The following is a 13,635-nucleotide window of genomic DNA, read 5'->3' as shown; positions in this document are numbered from 1 at the left end:
CAGATATCTTGTCTTCTCAAAATGTCCAGAAATGCATCCCATTTCCCGTCAGCATATAATGAGTAATAATAAACCTCAATGAAGCCACCACAAGAGGTTTGGAGTACTTGAAATGCAGTTTCTTTCCTGTCAGTGATACGCAACCATCTTTGTACTAGTAATTGTTGTCAGTTGTAATATTGAAAACGCGGGTAGGAGACTCCGAGAGGTTGAGTCAGGGTGTTGTGAAAAGTGAACCATACACATAACCTGCAATGTTCTTGGGCGTAGATTTTGAGAGTTGGGCGCAGCAGGTCAGGTGATATATACCGCCACGACTATTCTCTTTGTAGTAAAAGGCAAATTCTAATTTCTGAAAGCTGAGTGGTGCTGCTTACCCAAGCAAGCCAAATTTCAACCTCTTCTATCGCAACATCATCTTCTTCATAAGCATCATCACCGACCTAGCGAAGAAAAATAACCGCTACCATCGACATATGTCCAATTTCAGTGGACCGTACTCTACTTTATCCATGATACACTCCAACGCCTGTTGTAGCTGAGTTTAGCCAGCCCTACAGCCACAATCATGTCTGATGGTAAGCAATGACTGGCGCTCAATCCAATCTTTTCACACCAGAGCTAACTCCCTTATGTATAGCCGACTTTGAGACCATAAGGCGTCTTCAAGCTGAGCGGAACGCTTCAGCCTCGAGCAAAAAAGGTTCTAAAACTTTCGACCCATCCTCTCAACGAGCTGACGTTTCGACCAAGGCTTCCCTGACTGAATCCTTCGATACAACGCTTTACGATCGCAATGGAACCGACAAGTATGCGGAATATAACACTTCCATCCCCGTCGACGATGAAGACGAGGATATGGCGGATGAGGGTGTCCGACTGACAGGGCAGTATACGGCGACAAAAGAACAAATGAACGAGTTTGCTGCTGGCAAGGGAGTCGAGGAAGAAGATATCCTCCTTGGGCGTGAGAAATCCGCCAGGATCTCGGAGCGCGAGACTGACTACCAGAAGCGGCGCTTTAACCGTGGCCCTCTTACTCCGACACGTGCCGACCCGTTTGCTTCAAATTCCCAGGCGAATATAGAAGCCGAAGGCCAAACCTATCGTGATGTCATGGCTCTTCGGGAGCTAGAAAAGGAGGAAGAACGAGTAAAAAAATTGATTGCCGAGCAACATAACCAAGGCCAGAAAAATGGATCTATTGAACACGAAGCGACCTTGAAGTTAAACGAGGCTGACAAAGAAAACGCAGAAGCAGGTTCAGCTGTTTCAGTAGCGTCGGGAAGGAAAAGGAAACAAAGATGGGATGTGGCCTCCGAAATGCCACCTGCTCCAGAAGGTGATAAGCAAGCAGAAGCGAAACCGAAAAAATCTAGATGGGACCAAACGCCCGTTCCCAGTGCACCCGAAGAAGCTCCGAAACGCCGATCAAGATGGGATCAAGCACCATCTCTTGTATCTGCCACACCAGTAGGAAATGAGGGCCTGGCGACTCCGATACATCCATCTCAGGCAGCCGCTCCTGTTGCTCCATTGACATTTGGAACTGATATTTCGAGTCGAAATGCACCTTTGTCTGACGAAGAACTGGACCTCATGCTTCCATCAGAAGGCTATAAGATTCTTGAACCTCCCCCTGGGTACGCACCTATTCGGACTCCCGCTCGAAAGCTAATGAGTACGCCAGCACCAATGCCAAGTGCCAGTGGGTTTGGGGGTTTTGTGATGCAAGAGCCTGAGAATGCTCGGATGATGGGGAAGCAGCTGCCGACGGATATTCCTGGCGTTGGAGATCTCCAATTTTTTAAATCAGAGGATATGCAATATTTCGGGAAACTCGTCGATGGAGCAGATGAGAATACCATGTCTGTCGAAGAACTAAAAGAACGAAAAATCATGAGACTGCTTTTGAAAGTCAAAAATGGGACCCCTCCAATGAGGAAGACCGCTCTTCGACAACTTACAGATAATGCCCGTCAATTTGGTGCAGGACCTCTTTTCAACCAGATCCTTCCATTGCTCATGGAGAAATCATTGGAAGATCACGAGCGGCATTTGCTCGTTAAAGTAATCGACCGGGTACTTTACAAACTTGACGACCTTGTTCGACCTTACGTTCACAAAATCCTTGTGTATTGAACCGCTCTTATGATCAGATACTACGCTCGTGTGGAAGGTCGAGAGATTATTTCTACTTAGTAAAAGCTGCCCGGCCTTCGCCCACCATGATCAGTACCATGCGCCTGATATTGACCATGTCGATGAATACGTACGAAACACCACTGCAAGAGCCTTTGCTGTTGTTGCATCGGCCCTTGGTATACCTGCCCTCCTTCCATTTTTAAGGGCTGTTTGTCGCAGTAAAAAATCATGGCAAGCAAGACATACAGGTGTCAAGATTGTTCAGCAAATTCCAATTCTAATGGGATGTGCAGTCTTGCCACATTTGCAAGGCTTGGTGGAATGCATTGGGGACAACCTCAGTGATGAACAAGCCAAGGTTCGCACCGTAACTAGCTTGGCGATTGCTGCTCTTGCCGAAGCTGCGAACCCGTATGGTATCGAAAGTTTTCAAGATATCCTTGGGCCTCTTTGGACAGGAGCAAGAAAACAGCGTGGCAAGGGACTTGCGGGCTTCCTCAAGGCTGTCGGATATATTATTCCTCTTATGGATGAGGAGGGTGCGAACTACTTCACGAGCCAGATAATGGAAATTCTTCTCCGCGAGTTCTCTTCTCCTGATGAAGAGATGAAGAAGGTTGTTTTGAAAGTTGTATCTCAGTGTGCGGGAACGGATGGTGTCACAGCAGCTTATTTAAAGGAACATGTGCTAACAGATTTCTTCAAATGCTTCTGGGTAAGGCGCATGGCGCTCGATAAAAGAAACTACCGACAAGTCGTCGAGACTACAGTTGATTTAGGCCAAAAAGTTGGTGTCAGCGAGATTGTAGAAAAGATTGTCAACAACTTAAAGGATGAAAGCGAGGCATATCGAAAAATGACGGTGGAAACTGTCGAGAAAGTGATTGCCTCCCTCGGTGCAGCAGATATTGGCGAAAGGCTCGAGGAAAGGCTTATTGATGGCGTCCTGTTCGCTTTCCAGGAACAAAGCATCGAAGATATCGTGATCTTGAACGGATTTGGCACTGTTGTCAATGCTCTTGGCACTCGTTGCAAGCCGTATCTTCCCCAGATTGTCAGTACAATTCTCTGGCGTTTGAATAACAAATCCGCAACAGTTCGTCAGCAGGCAGCCGACCTTATATCCCGCATTGCACTGGTCATGAAACAGTGTGGTGAGGACGCCCTCATGGGTAAACTCGGTATCGTCCTTTACGAATATCTGGGTGAAGAGTATCCTGAAGTTCTCGGTTCTATTCTTGGAGCTCTGCGGTCTATTGTTACTGTTGTTGGTATCAATCAAATGCAGCCGCCTATCCGAGACCTATTACCCCGTCTCACCCCGATACTGCGAAATCGACACGAAAAAGTACAAGAGAACACTATTGATTTGGTTGGTCGAATAGCGGATCGAGGCCCTGAATCCGTCAATGCCCGAGAATGGATGCGAATCTGCTTCGAGTTGCTCGACATGCTCAAAGCTCACAAGAAGGGTATTCGCCGTGCAGCTAATAACACATTTGGTTTCATTGCAAAAGCTATTGGCCCGCAAGACGTCCTCGCTACTCTTCTCAACAACCTTCGAGTGCAAGAACGCCAATCCCGCGTCTGTACCGCTGTTGCCATTGGTATCGTCGCCGAAACTTGTGCGCCTTTCACGGTTCTTCCTGCCCTTATGAACGAGTATCGAGTGCCAGAGTTGAATGTCCAGAATGGCGTACTCAAAGCTATGTCCTTCCTTTTTGAATATATCGGCGAAATGGCAAAAGATTACGTTTACGCTGTCACTCCACTGCTTGAAGACGCATTGATAGATCGTGACCAAGTGCATCGACAAACAGCAGCCAGCGTGGTGAAACATATTGCTCTTGGTGTTGTTGGCCTTGGATGCGAAGACGCAATGCTCCATCTCCTCAATCTGCTGTATCCTAACCTCTTTGAAACAAGCCCTCACGTTATTGATCGGATAATCGAAGCTATCGAGGCCATCCGCATGGCCGTCGGCACGGGCATTGTGATGAACTATGTTTGGGCAGGCTTGTTCCATCCCGCAAGGAAAGTGCGGCAGCCATATTGGAGGCTATATAACGACGCCTACGTTCAAGGGGCTGATGCGATGGTACCTTATTATCCCACACTCGAGGACGAGGGTTTGGCGAGGCACGAGTTGGCGATTGTTCTGTGATTGATGATAGTTTTGACTTTAAAATTAATTTCTAACATGTTATTCACCTACTAGTATTTGTTCTTCTGCAGTTTCCTCTCTTTCCCTCGTTATTTTTTTTTTTTTTTTTTGCGATGTGCGTTCGGCGTTCTAATGTTGAAATTCTTGACCTGCCTTTTCCTGTACATTTAACGGTTCCTGTATACTTCTATCGCAAGGATTTGATTGCCATTGATTGTGCTATTTGTATATCTCATTTCGCTGTTAATTTTTCTTAAAAGTGACCCCTGGCATCCATAATTCTTGAAATGTTGAAGATGCCTACTAGGTCTAAAACTGACGTAGATCCATCCAAAAAGCCAGGCAGGTAATATTAGAAGCTCATCGACTGGTGTTCAACGATCTAGGAAAAGCCCTATCTAATCTCTTTCCATGCGGGGATTTTCTACGATCAGAGATTAGAAATATGTATCTCTATCCTGTATAATCTGAAAAGTAATATGCGAAGATATGAATGTATGATGTATGTATACACATGCAAAACACAGAGTAGGAATCCAGGCCAAGACAGTCAGTTCAAAAAAGCCCATCTCAGAAACAATTTAGCATTCATTGATTTCTTGGTAAATCCCCAGGCTATTATTATTGATTATTAGCACTGGTTAACTATCTAGGTAATTTCTGCCTCGGGCAAGTGATAAAATCTTGTGCTCGAAGTAAGCCCTCTTCCGGCCGCGCGATATCTACTGTATGGGACGGAGTTACATGTAAATAAAAGGCAAAGAAGTGCTAGTTAGCTACACAGTTGCTATCCGGTTGACGTTATTTATCACTGCGGCACTCCTCGCAAATTTTGAGCTGGGTTGATGCAGTTTTGTCAAAGGGAGGGGTGACAGACACCTTTGAGAGTTACAGGTAAATAAGTATAACTAATCTAAACATACCTCCTCAACCCGGACTCCACTCCCTTTTGACCATATCGTTGGCTCAAAAACATCGCGCTGAGCCATTGATCCAACTTTACGTCTCCAACCATTCTCACCAACTTCATGTTACATGAGACAGACTGACAGCATATTGGAAAAAAAAAAAAAAAAAAAAGAAAAAAAAAAGGCATGAAGTTAGTTAGCCCCTAAACCCGCAACCACAACCACGGACTCAATAATGAGCGTAAAGTAACCCAACCCCACTAAAAACCAGTGGAGCAAAAAACGAAAAGCTCTCTAATTTTACCAAGGAAATAAAATAAACTCGAGATGGGGTATGCTTTTTTAGCTCCTAGTTACAACGCACTTTGAACTTCCTAACGACGAACGTTGCTCTGCCAGTTATGAACTTTTAGTACGCGACTAAAACCAGTGTAAAACGGTCTCCTGATCGTCCCGTCCGAATTTGGTGGAAGAGTTCATTCCCTGCGCTTCATAGATACTACTGCTGTATAGGACATGGGACGTTGTACGGGAGAGGAATAAGGGTGGAAGATGCACTGTGGGCTTTTTGACGATGGCGACTTGGGGGTTAGCAGCTCTGACATCATAGGGGGGCCAATGCGGGCAAAAAAGAATTACTTTTGGTTCAACTAAATAAATACCCATTTTTATTTTTTTCCTTCTAAAGCGCAAAATTCAATTCAATAACTTAACCCCATCCCACTCCGCAACTACGGAATACTATCGTATGCAACTAAGAATAAGTGAGGGAGCAATCATAGCCAAAGTAAAAACGGTTCTTAGCCCATAGCTTCCATCTACACTCTTGTACATGTACATGTACATCGGACGGAAGCACAGTACGACGGAAGCACAGTACATTTTTCATTTTTCATTCTTTAACCATTTCGTTTTCTGCTGCGTGTTATTCGAGGTTTAGATTCCTTTTTCTTCCTTCCTCACACAGAGGGAGTGATGGGATCATTAAAAAAAAAAAAAAGAAAAAATACAAAGGCTGCGATCGAAGCATGCGGGGAGGCAGACGAGAGAGACATTTGCATGCATTGTCCTCCGGCCTGCCTCCGAGTCGTTCCATCATGTAATGGGAATCTGACGAAGGTACATGTACTCTATATAGATATGATTGATTACGGCAGGATACGCCCTGCTTAACAAGCACGGGACATACGCTGTTTGGATCGTGAAGGAAGTTGAGGATGGTAGAGGAAATTCTTGAACCGTGTCAAGAGGTGCAATCCATCACCGACGAAACGCTGTCTGTGTGTATCGTATTTAATTTTTGATCGGATTTGCAAAAAAACGAAGCAAAAAAAAAAAAAAAAGCAAAAACAATAGATAGTAATTTATTGTTACGAGTTGACGACGTTGGAAAAATATTCAAAATCCCATTCATAGTTCATTGACTCATAGTTGCGGAGGAAGATATGGATGTAGTTAGTATCTCTCTTTTCTTTTGTTCTTTTCTTTTTCTTCCTTCCTTTCTTTCTTTCTTTTTCTTTTCCTTTTTTTTTCGGCGCTGGGCTTTCTGCAAAAGAAAAAAAAAGCAAGGTGGCACTATTGATGGATATAGGTCCTGTTTGATTGGTCAGAGCGAGCATGCTCACGCAAAAAAAGAAAAAAAAAAATCTCTGAAGAAGAGGGAGGGAAGACCAAAAAAAAGACCCCTTCAGCTCACAATCCCAGTCCCACCTTGCTCCCAAGGAAAGTCAGCAAAAAGGAGAAGACAGAGAAAAAAGGGGCCTCCAAAGTGCTATGTATGGTGACTTCTCATCCCTCCCTCCGCCGTGACGAAACCCACAGAGGTTGAGAGCACACGCGGTGGCCGATCATGGGAGGTCAGCGGCGGCGCCGATGATGCATGGGGGGCAGGCGGCCCAGGGGGCGGCGGACTTCGAAGGGCGACAGCGCGTTTCAGAATAATGCAGGCCGGGGCACAAGGGGGAAGGCCGGAGCGATCAGCGAGACCCCTGATTTGGTGTCCTGCTCACACAAGTCACTAGTGCGCTCGTCGGGTGGAGCTCGAGAATGCCACTTCCTCCTTTTCGGGTTTCCTCCAAAGAAAAAAGTGCCGTGGTCGTAGCAGTTTATTTTTCTTCGTCCATCGGATACGACCTCGTCTGATAATTGAGTCCGTGTTCAGCTGCCGCTGGGGCTGCCACTCTGTTTATTATTGTATCAAGCAAAATTTAGTTTCCATTTCATTTCACAATAATCGCACAAAAATTGACTGTCTTCCTCTCTTTTCCTTTTTGTTTTTTCTTTTTCTTTTTGGCAATTGTACGTGCTACTGTACTGGACGATAGCCCAATATCGACGGAGGAAGCTTGCAGGGAATCCGAGGGATAAAGATTTTTAAAAAAAGCCGATCCCCACCCGACACTCTGTGCTGGGCTAACCGAGCTTGTTCAGCGGTCTTAGCTCTGATCTCAGCGAGGGGGGAGCTTCCACTGAATAGCCCTGTGCCCACTGGCCATTGCCCAGGTGGCAGCTGGTGGAGCATGGTCCCCATTTGCCCCAATTTTCGATGGCAGCCAGCGTGGATCTGGTTTACATGCCTCACTAGCCAAGCCTCCAAACCGGGATGTTCGCCGGCTTGGGAGAGGAGGGCAACGTAATCAGCGGGGTGGGCTGGCTGGGCATTTGCTGGCAGCGGGCGTTTTGACCAACCGGTACTGTTGATACTCTCGAGATACAGCAGATCGACAAACAAGAAACGTCCAATGCAACTTCTGGCTCGGATGGTGTACGCAGTACGCAGTGCGCAGTAGTTATGTTTCCGCCGTAGTCATCATTGCATGCCCCATCGGGTTCCATTTGTCATGGAGCTGGGTCTCTGGCCCGGAAAGTTGAAATCAGGAAGGTTGATCGCTTGTCATTCATTATTCAGCCCTATCGAAAGCCCCAGTGTTCGATGCTTGCCGTTTGTTTGTTCTCTCTTCGCTGATCTAGTTAATCCCATATAAAAGAAGTAATTACCATCCAGTTGGCCATTTTATTCAAACAGCCCAGCCTCGTCAGATTGAACACTATCAGGAACGTTTTCCTCCGATCTCTGCAACCCGGCAACGAAGACTGACTTACCTAGAAAGCGGGTCCATAGTTCGAATTAGTAAAAGCACGCGCACGCTCACGCTCACGCTTACGCTTGTTCCTGACTCCTGAGACCTGCCGAAGCAATCTGCGGTTTGATCGTCCGCTGATCCGCGCAGGCTTAAATAGAACGGTTAAACGGTAGTATCATAGTACAAGAATTGATTAGGCAGAAAAACGTGGTTGGGGACAGATTGTCTGTTTCAGATTGCGGCGTTTTGGGCTAAAACACACCTGCCAGCCTTGAGACTGGAGCCCAGTAGCTGTCTTTAGTGAACGAAGCGCCCGGCGGCAGATCGCCTGGCGCTTGGCTGGGGATGATGTGCCGTGCTGTATTGATGGTTGATTCTCTCTTTTTCTTTTCTTTTTCCGCCTTCTTTACTTTTTTGATCGATAACAGATGATGTTATGCATGCACCGAAGGCCGGCCAACTTGATATTTTGATAGATATTTGAAACAGAGCTTGTCCCCATCCCCGTTGTGTGTTTTCCTCCTTAAAAGTTGCCCAGCAGATAAGGTTCGCGGGGGTCTCGCAGCCACTTCTTGGGAATTCAGTGAAGCCCATCTTAAATGAATTGCATTATTACAGCAGCCCAATGACGCCATATTCCGTCTCCCCGGGAATCAAAAGCTGGGGAATTTGGGAGAAGCTTTTTTGTCGAAGTCTGTGTGGGCTTGTGGCATCCAAAGCAGGTGTCAAAACAGAATAGTCGATGTCAGCAGTTTCGCACACGTCTTCGCAAGACTTGTTTGTTCCATAGTGAAAAAGGAATTACCTACTACAATTTAAGTACTTGCAGGAAAATATTTCCACATATCAACAGCATTGTGTAATTTATATACTGCCCATCCTTTCAGCGACGCTGCCACTCTCTATCACCAGATTTCACCGATGCTGATGTTTACTTTCTTTCCCTACCGGGCAAACCTGAAGTGACAAAGAAAAGCCACAAGGTGAGCTTTACCAGGCCAGCTTTAAAAAAAAAAAAAAAAAAAAAAAGCGAAGTTGAGCTAACCGTGACCCCCTATCATGGAACAGTAGCCAGGGACGAAAAGAAATGCTTGGGTCGTTATTATCATCAAGCAAACTATCAATAGTTACGCCCTAGGCAGTTCATCACTCCTCACCAACCCCTGAATAAATCGTGTGGTGGGGACTTTTGTGTTTGCTCCGGCCATGGACCAAGCCACCAAAAGTCAACAGAAACATCAAAAAAGAAACAGACAGGCATTCAATGCTTCCCCTGTAGCTCCTGTGACACCGATGTCTCGGCCAGGGAAAGCAGAACCTTGCAGCGGAAGAACATGAAACTGGTCCCTGTTTTCCTTCCTCCCCCTGCGTGCTGATTCCAACGAACAAGCCAGGGATCTTTGTGTGCTTGGGTTTTAGTTTCGTTAAACTTCAGCGAACCTCAGGATTTGCGCCCTCGGTATGGTAACTTACAATTGCAAAACGGAGGAATGTTGGATTTATTTGCTTCGATCCTGGGTGCACACTGCGCATGCGAGGGGTAAAAATCAACCAAAAGAGAGAGAGAGAGAGAGAGAGAGAGAGTAGAACAGAAAAGTGATAGGAGACATGAAGCTAAAACACTTTTAGGTTCGAGCTATGCATGTAGGAATGCATGGATGTGCAACTGCATGCGCCGCGAATCTTGCTTGAATCCTTACGGGGAAAAAAAAAAAAGGAAAAATGCACGATTGATTTGGAGATCGTGGCGTGAATCCAGCAACCAGTTATGAGAGAGAGTGAGTGAGAGTCTGAAGAGTGAGTGAGAAGGCGGCGATGGGAATGGCCGATTAAACTTTCTTGTGTTCATCCAAAAAAAAAAAAAAAAACAAAACCAGCCCGCGGAGAGAGGGCCGGGTGAAAATGCTGATGGAGAGGTAAGGTAGATGGAGGTTGGATGCGATGGATGCTACCATGCAGCCTGTCTCGCGCTGCATAAAAGAAACCCTAATTGTCGCGTACAGATGACGGACCCGTGAAGAGACGCAATTCTTCTCTCTCCTGAACAAAGAATCGTTAACTGCATGGTACGACCCGCTAGCCATCTATCCACCCAACAACCCTCTATTCAACGTCCAGGGACGGCTATCTCAAGACGTGCAAAAGTGTTCCGAATTCCAGTATCCCACTTATGAAGGAAAAAAACAAAACAAAACAAAACAACAAAACAACAAAACAACAAAAAAACTCGGCGGTGAAGCATACACAGGAGAGATATGGTTACTTTACTCTGTCCCGTGCATCCAATTCATGAACACAGAACAGAAGAGCCTTGAGCGCGCCGCAACAAGTGGTAGCGCCCACCGACCCAGGATTTAACTGAAATGGAAAATAGCACGTTCAGGTCGGAGTACACGAAGCTCGGCGCCTTGGCGGGGGCAAACCGGTAACTTCTCGTTGTCCAGCGTTCAGTGCGCAGTGTTGTAGGAGAAGGGGCCAAACTAAAAGTGGCTGGAGCGCTAAGATGCAAGCGGATTTCCGTGGGCTTACTTATGTTTGGATAGCGACAGAGGATGGGATGGGACGAACTCCAAGGAGTTACTGGAGGGCTTGGGCACATATTATCAGGGTTGGTGCGGTTGATGGTCCCGGCATGCATCGATGGTTCAAGTTTGACGGAAAGTTAATAGCATCAGAGTTCGTTTCTCTCTCTCCTTTTCACTTCTCGATTTTTTTTTCCCTCCTCTTTTGTTGAGCTATCACAAAAATCATTTCAGGGAAAAATGGGCATGGAATTTGGAATGCATCATTATTATTAACAAGCCGCAATCGCTCGTTATTATTAATAATGATAACAACAAAGGTGAAAAAAAAAAGGGAGATTTCCACGAATTTGATCCCCCTCAGGTCAATACTACTTCTGTTTAAACTTCGCCTTGGTGCCGAGCTGGAACCCAGCACCGTGGGAGGGAGAAGAAACGCCAGTGAGGTGGTGGTTGAATCCAAAAGTATGAAACATAAATATCAGTAGTCGACTGAACGAAGAAGGGACGGCATTTCTTTCGAATCTTGAAATAATACACTGTCGATTTTTATAAGTAGGTGTAGTCGGTAATAATCGCGGATTCTTTTCTTTTGCAAAAAGGATTCCCAATCATACATCCATAGTACGATGTACAGAAGTACAGTACAAATCAATCATGTTGGCAAGAGATGGCCTGTTCCAAAAAATAGCTAAGCTTTCTGGGATTACCCCTGCAACCTTCTTTTAAACTTGCCCACATCACCTCCATCGGTACATCGGTACGAAGTACATGCTGCGTACATGGATGGATACCAAAATAAACATGACGTAAAGTACATGTACATGTACAAGTAGTTGACTACAAGAAAACTCCAGACAGCGTTATCCAGTACGCTGGGTTGCAGAGAAAAAAAGAAAGTTCTCAATGAAGAAGTGGGAAATAAGTTTCTTTTCTCTTTTCTGCCTTTTTGATCCTATTGTCCCTACTCCGTACTTATTGAACCACCTGTCTTCTCATAAAAAAGCTCCATACGGAGTTAACTGGCATGCGGGAGGGAGAGAGGTAAGCCCGGAACGGAGCTTACCAATCCTCCCAAACAACAGCAACAGCAACAGCAAAGAATCCTTCTCTGGAACCGGGGGGATGGCTGCTGACTCGTTCTTCGCAGTAACCAGAGAGAGAGAGAGGAAACGATCTCAACGGGGATTTGTGAAGGGTGAAATTCTGCCCCGGCCCCCACCCAGCAGCAGCTTTGAGGCCCTTAGCGGCTGGGCAGCGCTGGGCAGGGAAGAACACTGGACGACCAAGCACAAGAAGCCCTCGTAGCCAACGCCTAGCCATCGCATGCACTAAGCAACAAACCAAGAAGTGCTTGTTTTCCCGCGATTATGCACACACCCCTGCTGAGCTTACGCGGCCTTTTTTTCTTCTCTTATTTTTTTGCATTCTTGTCCAGTCATGTGCTGTGTTGGTTCGTTGCGTTTCTTTTTTTTTGCTCCAATCCTTTTTTGTGACCTTTTTCCACTTTGGGATGCCCGAAAAATGTATGGAATCTGAGGTGGAACTCTCTTGGATTGGGAATGGGCATTTGGAATCGTGTTTTCATCGCTGATGTCCATAATGTCATCGAAATGTTGTAGAAGCTATCGAGAAAAAAAGGAACCGCAATAAGGGGTTCGTGTCAAAAGGTCAGAAACAATTGTTCCTTCTCTTTGCATGTTCTCCTCCAGTGAGATAGGAGGCATACATACACTGTCTGTTTGGTCCGCGCCTGGGCATGTTTATAATTGACATAGCTGTCCTTCGTCCTCTGGACTGAACAAACGATGCGATGTGACGAAGCAAGAACGGGGCCCAAAAAATGGAAAAAGAAAAACGAAAAAAAAAAAAAAGATCTTGTATGGGCCTTTTCTTTGTTCAACTTACCTTCCCACTCTGCATCTCCAGCGGAAGGAGTGAACAATTCCATTTCCTCTGGTTGGTGTTTTCTGCCCACTTATCTTGCCCTCTGCTTCCCCTCCCAGAACGCCTCCCTGGGTTAATTTTATTTTATTTTGTTTTTTAATGTTTTAGGAGCAGATGGCATCTCATCTCATCTCGTGTTTCTTCCCCCTTGGATGCAGGTGGTGGCGGGGCACCTGTTGGGCATAGGTACATCATCGACTTGAGCATTTCGACTATTTTGGGAAGCCCCCTTGGTTTTCTGCCAAGACTGTGTTGTCAGAGTTGCAAAAAAAAAAAAATAAAAAAATAAAATAAAATAAAAAATAAAAAAATTTAAAAAAAAAAAATTTAAAAACATAAAAAATGAAAATAAAAATAAACGTCAACAGAGGAGCTTGAAAAGGGGCAAACTTCGTTCGTGGATGGGCTGCAGAGGGGACCTTGGAGAATCTTAGATCGGGGCGTCAGCCCCCCTAGCACCCGATTGCTGTCAATGGGACGCCATTCCTTCGAACCCTGTCGTTCGTCTGGGGGCAATTGTCGTGAATATTTTAAGCCGCTTAGCAGTTCTCCGATTATCTTTTCTGAAACAAAGTTTCGCCCCTTCGTAGATTATTTTGGCAGGGTTGAATAGTACCGGGGGATCTTACCTGTTTGGGGTGTGGCTTTTGCTGATTAAGGACTCCAGTATGCAGAAAATGGAGACAAGGAATCGAGAGAGTAGCAAGAAAAGAAAAGCTCTCGGTAAATATCAACTTGGTCCTCATCAGAACTTGGTCCACATAAGCCAGAAAGATCAAACAACCAAATCAACCGATAGGAAAGAAAGAATGTTATCTTTGCTCATTCCCTGGCATTAATTGCTAAGTGGGGGACAATGGGGGCAT

At 45.6% G+C, this 13,635-nt stretch overlaps 2 protein-coding genes across 2 annotated transcripts; both read left to right on the top strand.

Annotated features, from left to right (window-relative positions):
• Nucleotides 1-568: 568 nt before the first annotated feature.
• HCAG_04631 (U2 snRNP component HSH155) lies at nucleotides 569-4,309 on the top strand (the record flags this gene model as incomplete). Its single annotated transcript, XM_001540741.1, has 3 exons — nucleotides 569-578; nucleotides 641-2,070; nucleotides 2,180-4,309. The coding sequence occupies 3 exons, from the start codon at nucleotides 569-571 to the stop codon at nucleotides 4,307-4,309; spliced, it is 3,570 nt and encodes a 1,189-aa protein (XP_001540791.1).
• Nucleotides 4,310-11,849: 7,540 nt separating this feature from the next.
• On the top strand, nucleotides 11,850-12,130 carry HCAG_04630 (predicted protein; the record flags this gene model as incomplete). The annotated part of the gene is made up of 2 exons (XM_001540740.1): nucleotides 11,850-11,866; nucleotides 11,908-12,130. The coding sequence occupies 2 exons, from the start codon at nucleotides 11,850-11,852 to the stop codon at nucleotides 12,128-12,130; spliced, it is 240 nt and encodes a 79-aa protein (XP_001540790.1).
• Between the last annotated feature and the right edge of the window lie 1,505 nt (nucleotides 12,131-13,635).

Source organism: Histoplasma capsulatum, genomic scaffold (genome assembly GCF_000149585.1).
Source record: "Histoplasma capsulatum NAm1 scaffold_4 genomic scaffold, whole genome shotgun sequence".
NCBI classification, from domain to species: Eukaryota; Fungi; Ascomycota; class Eurotiomycetes; order Onygenales; family Ajellomycetaceae; genus Histoplasma; species Histoplasma mississippiense.
This window is presented reverse-complemented; position numbering and strand designations above follow the sequence as displayed.